The sequence below is a fragment of the Coregonus clupeaformis genome, chromosome 16 (genome assembly GCF_020615455.1).
Source record: "Coregonus clupeaformis isolate EN_2021a chromosome 16, ASM2061545v1, whole genome shotgun sequence".
In the NCBI taxonomy this organism is placed as follows: Eukaryota; Metazoa; Chordata; class Actinopteri; order Salmoniformes; family Salmonidae; genus Coregonus; species Coregonus clupeaformis.
The window spans coordinates 42,313,279-42,329,307 of NC_059207.1; the positions used below are offsets into that span (position 1 = coordinate 42,313,279).

The window sequence follows — 16,029 nt, forward strand, 5'->3', positions numbered from 1 at the left end:
ATGATATAATACATCACATTTCCTATTGAGATTTACGTTTAAATTGTACATGGTCCCTTCATCAAATAAATACATTTCAGAAATATGGCCATCATTGGTAAGATTGATCTTACCAAGGGTCAGGTGTCTGGTCTTGAGTGATGGTTGGATGGTGGTGGCAGCATTACCTTTCTTGACTTTGGGAGAGCCCAGGATGGGCACGTTGCTGTCTGGGCAGCTGCAGGACGTAGTGCTCTCGTTGCTGGTGACGACGACCTCCACACAGCTGACATGCCCGCCCTCCTCCTATCGGCTTCCACAGGCCTTGCAGCCACCACTCTCCACAGACTCTAATGAGGCTCTTGTCCTCATGTTTCAGCATGATAATTCACGACCCCATGTCACAAAGATCTGTACACAATTCCTGGAAGCTGAAAGTGTCCCAGTTCTTCCATGGCCTGTATACTCACCAGACAACTTTGCACAGCCATTGAAGAGGAGTGGGACAACATTCCACAGGCCACAATCAACAGCCTGATCAACTCTATGCGAAGAAGATGTGTCGCTCTGCATGAGGCAAATGGTGGTCACACCAGATACTGACTGGTTTTCTGATCCAAGGCTCTACCTTTTATTTAAAGGTATCTGTGACCAACAGATGCATATCTATGTTCCCAGCCATGTGAAATCCATAGATTAGGGCCTAATGAATTTATTTCAATTTATTGATTTCCTTATATGAACTGTAACTCCGTAAAATCTTTGAAGTTGTTGCATGTTGCATTTATATTTTTGTTCAGTATAAAATATGGGTAAAGTAGGCATGAATTTCCTTTCTTTTTCGGCATCTGACCCGTCTAATTCTCACTTGAAACATAGTTTTTGTGTTTAATAGGCTAAATTACATATTCTGTTAACATCTGACTCCAGAGTGATTTGTTCTTGCAATTTGTTGTCTATGACATTTCAGATTTAGATTTGATACTTTTTCACAAAGTAGTTTGAACTACTTTTTTAAAGTATATTTAGTTAAGTAAACAATACGTTTCTTAAGGGTAGCTTTAGTGTCACTTAACTTCTTCCAGTGTGAAGTAATTGGTAGCTTGGTAAACTGTATTTTCAGAGTAGCTTCCACAACACTGCTGAACTTCCACATCAATGCACATATACAGTGAAATTAAAATGATCCATCCTCTGTATCTGCTCTTGGATTCCCATTTGAATGCTGGTATAGGCCGTTCCTTGCCTGTAGCCTGTATTAGAGAGAGACACACTACTCAGGCTGTATGAGAAAGCATTCCCATTCTGTCCAGGCCGGGCCCTGCTGTGCTGCTCTTCTGCTGTCTCCCTGGGGGGCCTGATGAATAAGAATGGGGAGGAAAGAAGGCGAGGCGAGCGTTTGCCTGACCCTAGCTTTGCTCTCTCCCACTTAATCATGTTATCCTGAACAAGAACTTTGGGTCAATATGCCTCCGCTCCCCTCCATGGGCCAGAGCCCTTCCTTTCTCCGCACTCCAATTCAACAGCCCAAATGGACTGCTGCTACCACATCGATAATGGTATATAGATAATAGATATTATCACAAGTGTGGTTCAATGCAGTCTTTCTTGTGGTTAGATTTGTCTCTGTCTGGTGTGCTGTAGTACAGTAGCAGGCTGTGTACATGGCTGCCTTGCTGCCCACTTCCTGACTCCTCATTAGGCGTGCTCAGCATGTTATACTCTCATCAGGCATGTCCACATTAACACAGCACAAATTGCCTCTATGCTCATTTAGTCAGTGGCAGTGTATTGGAGGAGTTCAGTACATACAGTAATGCACAGCCTGATCTGGGGAGGTTTGATTCAGTTTTGAACAAGTGAAAAGCCTTTATATTCAGTGCCTTCAGAAAGTATTCATACCGCTTGACTTATTCCACATTTTGTTGTGTTACAGCCTGAATTCAATTTTTATTTTACCCATCTACACACAGAAACTATACAATGAAGTCCAAGGAACTGTCCGTAGATCTCTGAGATAGAATTGTGATAAGGCATATATCTGGGGAAGGGTATAAAACAATTTATAGTATTTAAAGTTTCCAAGAGCACAGTGGTCTCCATATGGAACTACCCAGACTCTGCCTAGAGCTTGCCGTCTGACCAAACTGAGCAACCGGGCTATCAATGCTTGGAGTTTGTCAGAATTTGTGGGTTTTTGTTTGTCCACTCGCCTCTTGAGGATCGACCACAAGTTCTCAATGGGATTAAGGTCTGGGGAGTTTCCTGGCCAAATGTCAATGTTTTGTTCCCCGAGCCACTTAGTTATCACTTTTGCCTTATGGCAAGGTGCTCCATCATGCTGGAAAAGGCATTGGTCGTCACCAAACTGTTCTTGGATGGTTGGGAGAAGTTGCTCTCGGAGGATGTGTTGGTAACATTCTTTATTCATGGCTGTGTTCTTAGGCAAAATTGTGAGTGAGCCCACTCCCTTGGCTGAGAAGCAACCCCACACATGAATGGTCTCAGGATGCTTTGCTGTTGGCATGACACAGGACTGATGGTAGCGCTCACCTTGTCTTCTCCGGACAAGGTGTTTTCCGGATGCCCCAAACAATCGGAAAGGGGATTCATCAGAGAAAATGACTTTACCCCAGTCCTCAGCAGTCCAATCCCTGTACCTTTTGCAGAATATCAGTCTGTCCCTGATGTTTTTCCTGGAGAGAAGTGGCTTCTTTGCTGCCCTTCTTGACACCAGGCCATCCTCCAAAAGTATTCGCCTCACTGTGCGTGCAGATGCACTCACACCTGCCTGCTGCCATTCCTGAGCAAGCTCTGCACTGGTGGTGCCCCGATCCCGCAGCTGAATCAACTTTAGGAGACGGTCCTGGCGCTTGCTGGACTTTCTTGGGCGCCCTGACGCCTTCTTCACAACAATTGAACCTCTCTCCTTGAAGTTTTTGATGATCCGATAAATGGTTGATTTAGGTGCAATCTTACTAGCAGCAATATCCTTGCCTGTGAAGCCATTTTTGTGCAAAGCAATGACGATGACACGTGTTTCCTTGCAGGTAACCATGGTTAACAGAGGAAGAACAATGATTTCAAGCACCACTCTCAAAACTTGCCATCATCAAAACTGAGGCAGCAGACTTTGTGAAAATAAGTATTTGTGTAATTCTCAAACTTTTGACCATGGCTGTACTACTTCCTTGGCTGAGATGGGAGAACCTGCCAGAAGGTCAACAGTTTCTACAGCACTTCACCAATCTGGGCTTTATGGAAGAGTGGCCAGACGGAAGCCACTCCTGAGAAAAAGACACATGACCGCACACCTGAAGTTTGCAAAAAGGTAGGTGAAAGACTCCGAGCATAAGGCAAAATATTCTGTGGTTGGATGAGACAAGCTCTTTGGCCTGAATGCAAAGTGCTATGTCTTGAGAAAACCAGGCACAGCTCATCACACATATAACACCATCCCTAACGTGAAGCGTGGAGGCAGCATCATGCAATGGGGATGCTTTTCAGTGGCAGGAACTGGGAGACTGGTAAGGATAGAGGGAATAATGAATGGAGCCAATTAAGGCAAATCCTTGATGAGAACCTGCTTCAGAGTGCAAACAACCTTAGACTAGGGTGAATATTTACGTTCCAACAGGACAATGTCCCCAAGCATACAGCCAAAGCAATGCTGGAATGGCTTCAGAACAAGAATGTGGAAGTCCTTGAGTGGCCCAGCCAAAGCCCAGACTTGAATCCCATCAACAACAAAAAGCTTATTTTTCAAACAATATAAACATATATAGACAAAAGACAACAGACAGACGCACACAAACATCAACAACATCACACCTGCCCAGACCCACATGTTCCCAACTCATCTCTCTCCAGTGCTTATAAGACTCTATGCCATATGGCCTCAAATTGCGCTATTCTGTTTTTCTCTGTCCCCCACACCTTTTCAATATTTAAATAATAATGCATTGATTGTTCCACTGTCTTAACGATGAGGATCATTTGATTTCCAGTTTTTAAGTAAATGTTTTTTCAAAATGCTTGATGAGAAATGTATGGTCCAACCCATTAGGTATTTCACCGCCCCCTCATATACAATGTCTTATAGTATGCAGATAGACGGATTAAAAGTAAATTTACATTGTAAAACTTCTGACAGACAACTTTCTAACTCTGCCCATAACTTTTGTACTTCATAGTATTCCTAGAAGGCATGAATTACTGAGTAATTTTAATTTGACACTTAAGACATAACTCTACTGTTGTGCTGTAGAATTTGTGAATGTTGTCTCTTGTATAATCAATTCTATACATTAGTTTATACTGGATTAAGTGTAATTTTGGATTAACTTTTATTTAGTTAGTTAAGTTCCAACACTCCCTCCATCTTGTGCCAATATCAGTTATTTTAAAGTCTTGGTTCCAATAGTTTCTATATATTTTTTGGACACACCTACTCATTCAAGGGTTTTTCTTAATTTTTACTATTTTCTACATTGCATAATAATAGTGAAGACATTAAAACTATGAAATAACACATATGGAATCATGTAGTAACCAAAAAAGTGTTAAACATATCAAAATATATTTGATATTTGAGATTCTTCAAATAGCCACCCTTTGCCTTGATGACAGCTTTGCACACTCTTGGCATTCTCACAACCAGCTTCACCTGGAATGCTTTTCGAACAGTCTTCAAGGAGTTCCCACATATGCTGAGCACTTGTTGGCTGCTTTTCCTTCAGTCTGCCATCCGACTCATCCCAAACCATCTCAATTGGGTTGAGGTCGGGGGATTGTGTCGCTAGGTCATCTGATGCAGCACTCCATCACTCACCTTCTTGGTCAAATAGCCCTTACACAGCCTGGAGGTGTGTTGGGTCATTGTCCTGTTGAAAAACAAATGATAGTCCCACTAAGCCCAAACCAGATGGGATGGCGTATCGCTGCAGAATGCTGTGGTAGCCATGCTGGTTAAGTGTGCCTTGAATTCTAAATAAATCACAGACAGTGTCACCAGCAAAGCACCCCCACACCATAACACCTCGGCCTCCATGCTTTACGGTGGGAACTACACATGCGGAGATCATCCGTTCACCCACACCGTGTATCACAAAGACACGGCGGTTGGAACCAAACATCTCCAATTTGGACTCCAGACCAAAGGACACATTTCCACCGGTCTAATGTCCATTGCTCGTGTTTCTTGGCCCAAGCAGGTCTCTTCTTATTATTGGTGTCCTTTAGTAGTGGTTTCTTCGCAGCAATTCGACCATGAAAGCCTGATTCACACAGTCCCCTCTGAACAGTTGATGTTGAGATGTGTCTGTGACTTGAACTCTGTGAAGCATTTATTTGGGCTGCAATTTCTGAGGCTGGTAACTGTAATGAACTTATCCTCTGCAGCAGAGGTAAATCTGGGTCTTCCATTCCTGTGTTGGTCCTCATGAGAGCTAGCGCATGATGGTTTTTGCGACTGCACTTGAAGAAACGTTCAAAGTTCTTGACATTTTCTGTATTGACTGACCTTCATGTCTTAAAGTAATGATGAACTGTCGTTTCTCTTTGCTTATTGAGCTGTTCTTGCGATATTATGGACTTGGTCTTTTACCAAATAGGGCTATCTTCTGTATACCCCCCCTACCTTGTCACAACACAACTGATTGGCTCAAATGCATTAAGAAGGAAAGAAATTCCACAAATTAACTTTTAAGAAGGCACGCCTGTTAATTGAAATGCATTCCAGGTGACTACCTCGTGAAGCTGGTTGAGAGAATGCTAAGAGTGTGCAAAGCTGTCATCAAGGCAGAGGGTGGCTATTTGAAGAATCTCAAATAGTAGTAAAAGTAGATTTTAATTTGTTTACGTCATTTAGCAGACACTCTTATCCAGAGCAATTAGGGTTAAGTGCCTTGCTCAAGGGCACATCGACAGATTTCTCACTTGGTCAGCTCAGGGATTAGAACCAGCGACCTTTCGGTTACTGGCACAACGTTCTTAACCACTAAGCTACCTGCCGCCCCACTTTTTTGGGGGGGTTACTACACGATTCCATATGTGTTATTTCATAGTTTTGATGTCTTCACTATTATTCTACAATTTTAAAAAATAGTGAAAATAAAGAAAAACCCTTGAATGAGTAGGTGTGTCCAAACTTTTGACTGGTAGTGTATATAAGAGATTGTCAGTTGATTTGGCTCTCTGCAAGATTTTGTATGTCTTACCTAGACTGGGGCGAAGATTTACGTTCCAACAAGTCAATGAACCCAAGTATACAGCCAAAACAACACTGGAATGGCTTCAGAACAATAATGTGAAAGTCCTTGAGTGGCCAAGCCAAAGCTCAGACTTGAATTCCATTGAAAATCTGTGGATAGACTTCAAGATTGCTGTTCAGCGCCGGTCCCCATTTAACTTAACAGAGCTTTAGAAAATCTGCAAGGAAGAATGGGAGAAAAACCCCAAATCCTGATGTGCAAAGCTGATACAGACATACCCAAGAGGAGTTACAGCTGTAATTGCCGTGATTCTACGAAGTATGACTCAGGGAGGTGAATACTTGTGTAAATGAGATATTTCTAAAACATGTTTTCACTTTGTCATTATGGGGTATTGTGTGTACATGGGTGAGAAAAAAAATCATTTTTGAATTCAAGCTGTAACACAACAAAATGTGGAATAAGTCAAGGGGTATTAATACATTCTGAAGGCACTGTACGCATAGAACATATTTTCTCTCTATAGAATAGTATCTTTCCTGCCTGTTTTGCTACTGTCAATGTAATTCACAGTGGAGCATGCTTGACCTACAGTGCCTTCAGAAAGTATTCACACCGCTTGTCTTTTTCCACATTTTGCTGTGTTACAAAGTCGGATTAAAATCGATTGAACTGTCAAAATACTTTTCTGTCAAAGTAGAAGAAAAATCCCCAAAAATATATTAATGGAATATAAAACAGTAATATACAGCTGCGGAAAAATTAAGAGACCACTGCAAAATTATCAGTTTCTCTCGTTTTACTATTTATAGGTATGTGTTTCGGTACAAATAACATTTTTGTTTTATTCTATAAACTACTGACAACATTTCTCCCAAATTCCAAATATAAATATTGTCATTTAGAGCATTTATTTGCAGAAAATGATAACTGGTCAAAATAACAAAAAGATGCAGTGTTGTCAGACCTCGAATAATGCAAAGAAAATAAGTTCATGTTCATTTTTAAACAACACAATACTAATGTTTTAACTAAGGAAGAGTTCAGAAATCAATATTTGGTGGAATAACCCTTATTTTCAATCACAGATTTCATGCGTCTTGGCATGCTCTCCACCAGTCTTTCACATTGATGTTGGGTGACTTTATGCCACTCTTGGCGCAAAACTTCAAGCAGCTCGGCTTTGTTTGATGGCTTGTGACCATCCATCTTCCTCTTGATTACTTTCCAGAAGTTTTCAATGGGGTTCAGGTCTGGAGATTGGGCTGGCCATGACAGGGTCTTGATCTGGTGGTCCTCCATCCACACCTTGATTGACCTGGCTGTGTGGCATGGCGCATTGTCCTGCTGGAAAAACAATCCTCAGAGTTGGGGAACAATGTCAGAGCAAAAGGAAGCACGTTTTCTTCCAGGACAACCTTGTACATGGCTTGATTCATGCATCCTTCACAAAGACAAATCTTCCCGATTCCAGCCTTGCTGAAGCACCCCCAGATCATCACCGATCCTCCACCAAATGTCACAGTGGGTGCGAGACACTGTGGCTTGTAGGCCTCTCCAGGTCTCCGTCTAACCATTAGACGACCAGGGGTTGGGCAAAGCTGAACATTGGACTCATCAGAGAAGATGACCTTACTCCAGTCCTCTACGGTCCAATCCTTATGGTCGTTCGCAAACCTCAGCCTGGCTCTTCTTTGCTTCTCATTGATTAAGGGCTTTTTTCTAGCTTTGCACGACTTCAGCCCTGCCCCTAGGAGCCTGTTTCGAACTGTCCTCGCCGTGCACTTCACCCCAGCTGCCGTTTGCCATTCTTTTTGTAGGTCACTTGATGTCATCCTACGGTTGTTGAGTGACATTCGAATGAGTTGGCAGTCATCCCGGTCAGTAGAGAGTCATTTTTTCGCCCTCTGCTGGTCTGTTGCTTTGTTGTCGCCAATGTCTTCTGCTTGACCTTGTTCTTATGAACCGCCGTCTTTGAAATTTTAAGGATGGAAGCAACCTGACGCTCACTGTATCCCTCTGCCAGTAAAGCCAGAATTGATCCCTTCTTTTCCTCACTCAAAACTTTCATTTTCAACTCTTTTGGCATGGTCAATAGTTATTTTTTGATTAAAATTACTTTTGAGGTACTATTAGCACTGTTTTTGCCATCCTGCTGGTCCTATTGCAAGAGGATAGGGATGACCACAGCAGTGGTTTTTATACTTTTCCTCATTAAATAAGATTTGGTTCAGGTGATCACCTAATCAAGTAGAATGAGGTGTGCCTGTGTTGGAATTCAACAGACACTGGAATGGAATGGCTGTCATACATGTAGAGATGCTGATTTAAGAAAAATTTGCAGTGGTCTCTTAATCTTTTCCACAGCTGTATATCTTGATTAGATAAGTATTCAACCCCCTGAATCAATGTTAGAATAACCTTTGACAGCGATTACAGCTGTGAGTCTTTCTGAGTAAGTCTCTAAGAGCTTTGCACACCTGGATTGTACAATATTGGCCCATTATTCTTGAAAGAATTATTCAAGCTCTGTCAAGTTGGTTGTTCATCATTGCTAGACATCCATTTTCAATTCTTGCCATAAATGTTCAAGCCGATGTAAGTCAAAACTGTAACTAGGCCACTCAGGAACATTCGATGTCGTCTTAGTAAGCAACTTCAGTGTATATTTGGCCTTGTATTTTAGGTAATTGTCCTGCTGAAAGGTGAATTTGTCTCCCAGTGTCTGTTGGAAAGCAGACTTAACCAGGTTTTTCGCTAGGATTTTGCCTGTACTCAACTCTATTCTGTTTCTATTTATCCTAAAAACTCCCTAGTCCTTGCCGATGACAAGCATATCCATAACATGATGCAGCCAACACCATGCTTGAAGAGAAAATATGAAGAGTGGTACTCAGTGATGTGTTGTTGGATTTGCCCCAAACATAACGCTTTGTATTCAGGACAAAAAAAATTGTTTCTTTGCCAAATGTTTTGCATTATTACTTTAGTGCCTTATTGCAAACAGGATGCATGTTTTGGAATATTTGTATTCTGTACAGGCTTCCTTCTTTTCACTCTGTCATTTATGTTAGTATTGTGGAGAAACTACAATGTTGTTCATCCTCAGTTATCTCCTATCACATTTTACATTTTAGTCATTTAGCAGACACTCTTATCCAGAGGGACTTACAGTTAGTGAGTGCATACATGATTGTTTTTTAAAAATATATACATATATATATATTATTTTTCATACTGGCCCCCTGTGGGAATCGAACCCACAACCCTGGTGTTGCAAACGCCATGCTCTACCAACTGAGCTACATCCCTGCCGGCCATTCCCTCCCCTACCCTGGGCCAATTGTGCGCCACCCAATGGGTCTCCCGGTCGCAGCCGGCTACGCCTGGATTCAAACCAGGATCTCTAGTGGCACAGCTAGCACTGCGATGCAGTGCCTTAGACCACTGCGCCACTCGGGAGGTTATCACAGCCGTTAAACTTTGTAACTGTTTTAAAATCGGCATTGGCCTCATGGTGATCCCTGAGTGGTTTCCTTCCTTTCCGGCAACTGAGTTAGGAAGGGCTCCTGTATCTTTGTAGTGACTGGGTGTATTGATACACCATCCAAAGTGTAATTAATAACTGCACCATGCTGAAAATATTCAATGTCTGCTTTTTTTTTTTTTTACCTATCTACCAATAGGTGCCCTTCTTTGCGAACCACTGAAAAACCTCCCTGGTCTTTGTGGTTGAATCTGTGCTTGAAATTCACTGTTCGACTGAAGGACCTTACAGATAATTATATGTGTGGGGTATAGAGATGGGGTTGTCATTTAAAAATAATGTTAAACACTATTATTGTCTACTGAGTGAGTCCATGCAACTTGTTATGTGACTTGTTAAGCAAATTTTTACCTTTGAACTTATTTAGGCTTGCCAAAACAAAAGGGTTGAATACTTATTGACTCAAGACATTTCAGCTTTTCATTTTTAATTCATTTGTAAAGATTTCTAAAAACACAATTCCACTTTGACATTATGCGGTATTGTATGTTGATCAGTGACACAAAATCTCAATTTAATCCATTTAAAATTCAGGCTGTAACACAACAAAATGTGGAAAAAGTCAAGGAGTGTGAATTCTTTCTGATGGCACTGTACATGCCTGTGGGGGAGTTCTGCATGTGTAAGCATTTCAATGACAATCCTTTAATGGCTTTATCCAGGAAGAAAACCCACCAAGACAGATTATTATCTTCCGCTAATGTCTCAGCTAATTTTCAGCAATCGAATTGCCCTCAGCAGTAGATTTCCTCACATAGAAAATAATTATATTGTTTTTACTGTGGCGTAGACATGAAGGAATAAATATATTTTAATACCTAGATAAGGTATACTAATTGATAAGGAGCCTCAATTGAGGCTCTCTGCTTTTCTCACAGGGGTCATGGAAACCATATGGGCCCTAGATCTCTTATGAGGAGAGAAATGGCAGAATAAACATTGTTGCAGTGGGGATTTGTATGTTAATCTGGCATACAGATCCAATTCACCACAGACAGACACAGACAAAGACTTCAGCTCCTGCTGTCTCAGTCCCCTGCTGTATATCTGCCCTCTTAGCATTAAACCAGTATCTCTAGGGGCTTGCATTCTGAATGTCATGATCTAGGGCTCTCTCAACTGAGAAAGCGTTTACTGAACACCTGGCTTTTATAGTAGATAGGTTTTGGAGTGGAGTGGACCTACTCAACTGGACTGTAATGTAGTGGCTCTCAGACTTTAGAAACAGTCACACTAGAACCTCTTGACATATAAAAACTGGATCAACTCCAAATAAAGCTTTTTCCTCTTCTGACTTTTTTAGTTTTCCAGTGGGACAGTTGTAATTCAAGCAGAAAAATATCTCTACACACCAGAAATGTAATATCTTGCTTCGGTCCCAAGGACTTTTACAGCTTGCAACTCTCCAACATGCATTGTGTATCCTACCCATACTGTGAAGCATATAATGTATCCCTCAACTTAACCCTTACATCTGCCTTTACAAGATGTTTAGTGCGTTGTGCATGAATAAAAATCAATAAAAGCTTACAGTAAGTTGACATACCTGAGGATGCTACTTTTGTGCTTTCCTTGCCAAAATATTGCCTTACAGAATAGATACACACATGCATAGCTAAGCGGACAGGGAAGAAGAGGGTGGAGATTTATCCAGTGTATTGGATGCTTTAGAGACAGCTGGGGGTGGGATGAGGGGGAGAGGGGGAAGGGGAGATGTCTGCAATTTGTATTTTCGTCTGCTGATTCAGCAGCCCCAGGTCCCTCTCGCAATTACAGACAATATACAATACATTGGGTTGCACTGAAATGGCCTAAGAGAAGATCTGACCCTGTAAAGTGTCTCTGCTACTCTTATCATCACTGCCATGAATTTCCAACCTGATAGAGTGGGATCATGAAGAACAGGAGAAAGAGAGGGGGGTCGGGAGTTGTGGTCGATGTGATGGGGTCGGCTGGAGAGAAAGAAGGCGGGGGGAGATGAGTCACAAATCTGAATATCACAGGAAAGTCATTCATCTGTGTCAGTCATCACTCAGCCCTCCAGTTAAAACACACTTTGAGTCCTCCCCCATTATGTCATCATATTGATAGCAATAGTAATAAAACAGAATCTTATAATTTTTATAGCACACCAAAAGAAAACGTTATTGTTTATTGCTACTATTTTTCTTCCCCAAGCACAATGTTCAATAAGTACTGTCTTTAATGTAAATAAGTATCACCCGTCCTTCTCTCTGTGTGTGTTTCTGCAGGCCAACGATGCCTCAGGGAACACCTGGAACTGGATCTACTTCATCCCCCTCATCGTCATCGGATCCTTCTTCATGCTCAACCTGGTTCTGGGAGTCCTGTCTGGGTGAGTGTCAACATCACACATGTCCACATGTCCTGACACCATCTCTGTATGTGGGAAAGGTGTTGTTATCAACCCACTATTATGAAGCACATACAGTACAGTGCTCTTTACAAGTAATTTCACTTCCCTGCTGGCTCTGTTTAACATGAAGCTTCTGTCTGACTATATCGGCATGGCGTTAGTCTAATCGAATGGGAGTATTAATTTACATAGTTTACAGTGTTTGTATTTTCCCTGTTTTCTCCCATTTTAAGTAGTGTTTTGTGAAAGAGATGCTTGCCCACCAAGAGTTTGCATTGGGAGTGACCTGACCTGGACTGTTTTCACATACACAGTACAGAACAGAACAGTAAGGAACAGTACAGTACAGTACAGCACAGAACAATACAGAACAGTACAGAATGGTACAGAACAGAACAGTACAGTACAGAACGGTACAGAACAGTACAGAACAGTACAGAACGGTACAGAACAGTACAGAACAGTACAGTACAGAACAGGACAGTACAGAACAGTACAGAACGGTGCAGAACAGTACAGAACAGAACAGTACAGAACAGTACAGAACGGTACAGAACAGTACAGAACAGTACAGAACAGTACAGAACGGTGCAGAACAGTACAGAACAGAACAGTACAGAACGGTACAGAACAGTACAGATCAGTACAGTACAGAACAGTACAGAACAGAACAGAACGGTACAGAACAGTACAGATCAGTACAGTACAGTACAGAACAGTACAGAACAGAACAGTACAGTACAGTGTTGAGCTGTACTAGACTCCCTCCTTTAGATTCATTAAACAGCAGATTAAACCAGGACAACGCTAGCCCTACATAGGCAATATCAGAGGTGTTTTCTGAATGTATCATCCACTCTGTACCCTGTTCAAATTACTGTCAAGGGAAATTAGGCTTTTATTGCTTCTGTTAAATTGGTTTACAGCATTTACTCTCCTTACACTACAGTACAGTAGTCCCTGGATTGAAGGCAGCTACTCCCTCACGTATCCCTATTCTGTCAATGTCTGGTGAATCATGCCGTAGACTTGAGTGTAATGCCAATGCTGTGTAATTTGGAATGTATATGTTTTTTTCTGTTCATTGTTTTGAAGCCAAGGGGGCATGTTTGCACATATACTCTCTCTCTCTCCCCCTTTCTCTTTCTCTCTCTCACACTTACACACACACAAACACATACACTGACAGAGCTTAATGGAAGGCCTCCTGATGAGTGCTATGTTGTGTACTAGGCTGTGCTCTAGCTGCTATTGGAAATCTTTGAAAATGAGCAATAATTTATTATTTGAGGAATTTTGATCGGCAGCGCCAATCAGAGCACAGATATTGGTGATGTGATCAGTCTGCCATTCTATAATATTTTGGAAAACATTGCAACCGTTTTTGAGCTGAAGTGAGAGAAAATCAAGTTAAGTTTTGGAGTGATATTTTGGACTTTCACATCTCAAATGATTTCTCAGTACAATATACACTGAGTGTACAAAACATTAAGGACACCTGCTCTTTCCATGACAGACTGACCAGGTGAATCCAGGTGAAAGCTATGATCCCTTATTGATGTCACTTGTTAAGTCCACTTCAATCAGTGTAGATGAAGGGGAGGAGGCAGGTTAAAGAAGGATTTTTTAAGCCTTGAGACAATTCAGACATGGATTGTGTATGTGTGCCATTCAGAGGGTGAATGGGCAAGACAAACGATTTAAGTGCCTTTCAATGGTGTATGCTGATAGGTACCAGAAGCACCGGTTTCTGTCAAGAACTGCAATGCTGCTGGGTTTTTCACTCTCAACAGTTTCCCATGTGTATCAAGAATGGTCCACCACCCAAAGGACATCCAGCCAACTTGACACAACTGTGGGAAGCATTGGAGTCAACATTGGCCAGCATCCTGGTGGAACGCTTTCGACACCTTGTAGAGTCCATGCCTCGACAAATTGAGGCTGTTCTGAGGGCAAAAGGGGGGGTGCAACTCAACAAAGTCAATGTGACAAACTGGCTAAATTAGCTCTGCCCTACCAAGCAAAAGAGCAGTAACTGCACATTTGGTCAATACATTAAATACATGCTTTATCATGTGGACAAATATCCTGCCTCCATTGTGTTGTATTATGGAGAAAATGGGGGTCATGTTTGCAGTAACTGCAAAAAGTTCAACTGAAACCAAGAAAAAAGGCAGTAACTGGCATCACTCATGTCAGTTACTGCCTTTTACCTTGGTTTCACTGAGCTTGGGCTGCAGTGTCTACGGTAAACCTTGGTGTTATTTATTAATCTTTGCTGATACAAGTATCAAACTATATGACACTGACTGCCACATACAAATAAATATAACGCAAGTTTGCATTAAAAAAATATCGGAATGGAAACGTATTCCAGTGGGTGTACCAACCAAGAAGGCAGTAACTGCCGTCTAGGGTCAAAGGTCATGTAAGAGGTCAGGGTCAATATGAATAAAAAATAACCTCATCGTAAGACAACAGATAACCACATCTCCAGTGATCTGCCTACAATGTGTCTGGACAATAAAAAAAGTAATTTTTCTCAGTTTCACTCTATGAGCAGTTACTCGCTCTTTTGCTTGGTAGGGCAGAGCTAGCTAGCTAGCTAGCCACGTAGATTGTTAGCTAGCTATAGCCATTTACATTACATTTTCATTTTTAGATCGTTTTTTTTGTATGTTTAACTGGTTAGCTAACTTAAAACCATTCACATCTTTCTAGTTTATGATTATGAAGTTGGAAGTTTGCTAAATGTATCTAGTTATCTTTGTCTGCGTGGCCATTGACTTGACTGGCAGCAGGTTGAGTCGATGGACTGAGCAGGGGCAACACCTCTTTATTGCTTGTTTGTTAGCTGATGAATTTCAGTACAGCTGTGGCAGTCAACTGGCAATAACAAGCTATAGGAGATGAGTAAATAAATGGTGAAATTAAGTTTTAAATTGATCTGTGCTTCATATGAAATACAGTATATTATTCATGTCCATGTTGCTCATTGCTCATCATTGCTCCAGTGTCTCATACCCCACTCCATTGTCAGCAAAATTGCTCAGCAATATTGCCTAAAACAATTGCCAGTGTATCATGGCCTATAAAGTCTTGTGTGTTACTTTATCAGAAAGTCAGTCCCTCCTACCTGTTGTCTCCGCACTGGCTGCACTCAGTATCCCCCCTGTGAAGATAGAGTAAACTCTGACTCTGTAAGACTCTGTGTACTTCATACTATCCAGTGATGTAAAGTACTTATGTAAAAATACTTTAAAGTACTACTTAAGTAGTGTTTTGGGTATCTGTACTTTACTTTACTATTTATATTATTCGCAACTACTTTACTTCACTACATTCCTAAAGAAAATAATGTACTTTTTACTCCATACATTTTCCCTGACACCCAAAAGTACTTGTTACATTTTAAATGCTTAGCAGGACAGGAACATTGTCAAATTCACGCACTTGTCAAGACAACATGCCTGGTCATCCCTACTGCCTCAGATCTGGCGGACTCACTAAACACAAATGCTTCGTTTGTAAATTATGTTGGAGTGTTGGAGTGTGCTCCTGGCTATCAGTAAATAAAACATTTAATACAATTGTGCCGTCTGGTTTGCTTAATATAAGCAATTTGAAATGATTTATACTTTTGATACATTTACATTTGAGTCATTTAGCAGACGCTCTTATCCAGAGCGACTTACAGGAGCAATTAGGGTTAAGTGCCTTGCTCAAGGGCACATCGACAGATTTTTCACCTAGTCAGCTCGGGGATTAGAACCAGCGACCTTTCAGTTACTGGCACAACGCACTTAACCACTAAGCTCGATACTTAAGTATATTTTTGCAGTTACATTTACTTTTGATACTTAAGTATATTTAAAACCAAATACTTTTAGACTTTAACTCAAGTAGTATTTTAC

The 16,029-nt window shown here is 41.3% G+C and overlaps 1 protein-coding gene across 1 annotated transcript in view; it reads left to right on the forward strand.

Annotated features, from left to right (window-relative positions):
- The window catches only part of LOC121584695 (voltage-dependent N-type calcium channel subunit alpha-1B-like), a 161,591-nt gene that overhangs the window by 68,494 nt on the left and 77,068 nt on the right, over nucleotides 1-16,029 (forward strand). Inside the window, exon 7 of the mRNA XM_045225721.1 lies at nucleotides 11,991-12,094. Within this exon, the coding sequence (XP_045081656.1) occupies nucleotides 11,991-12,094 (104 nt within the window). The remainder of the gene's footprint in view (nucleotides 1-11,990; nucleotides 12,095-16,029) is intronic.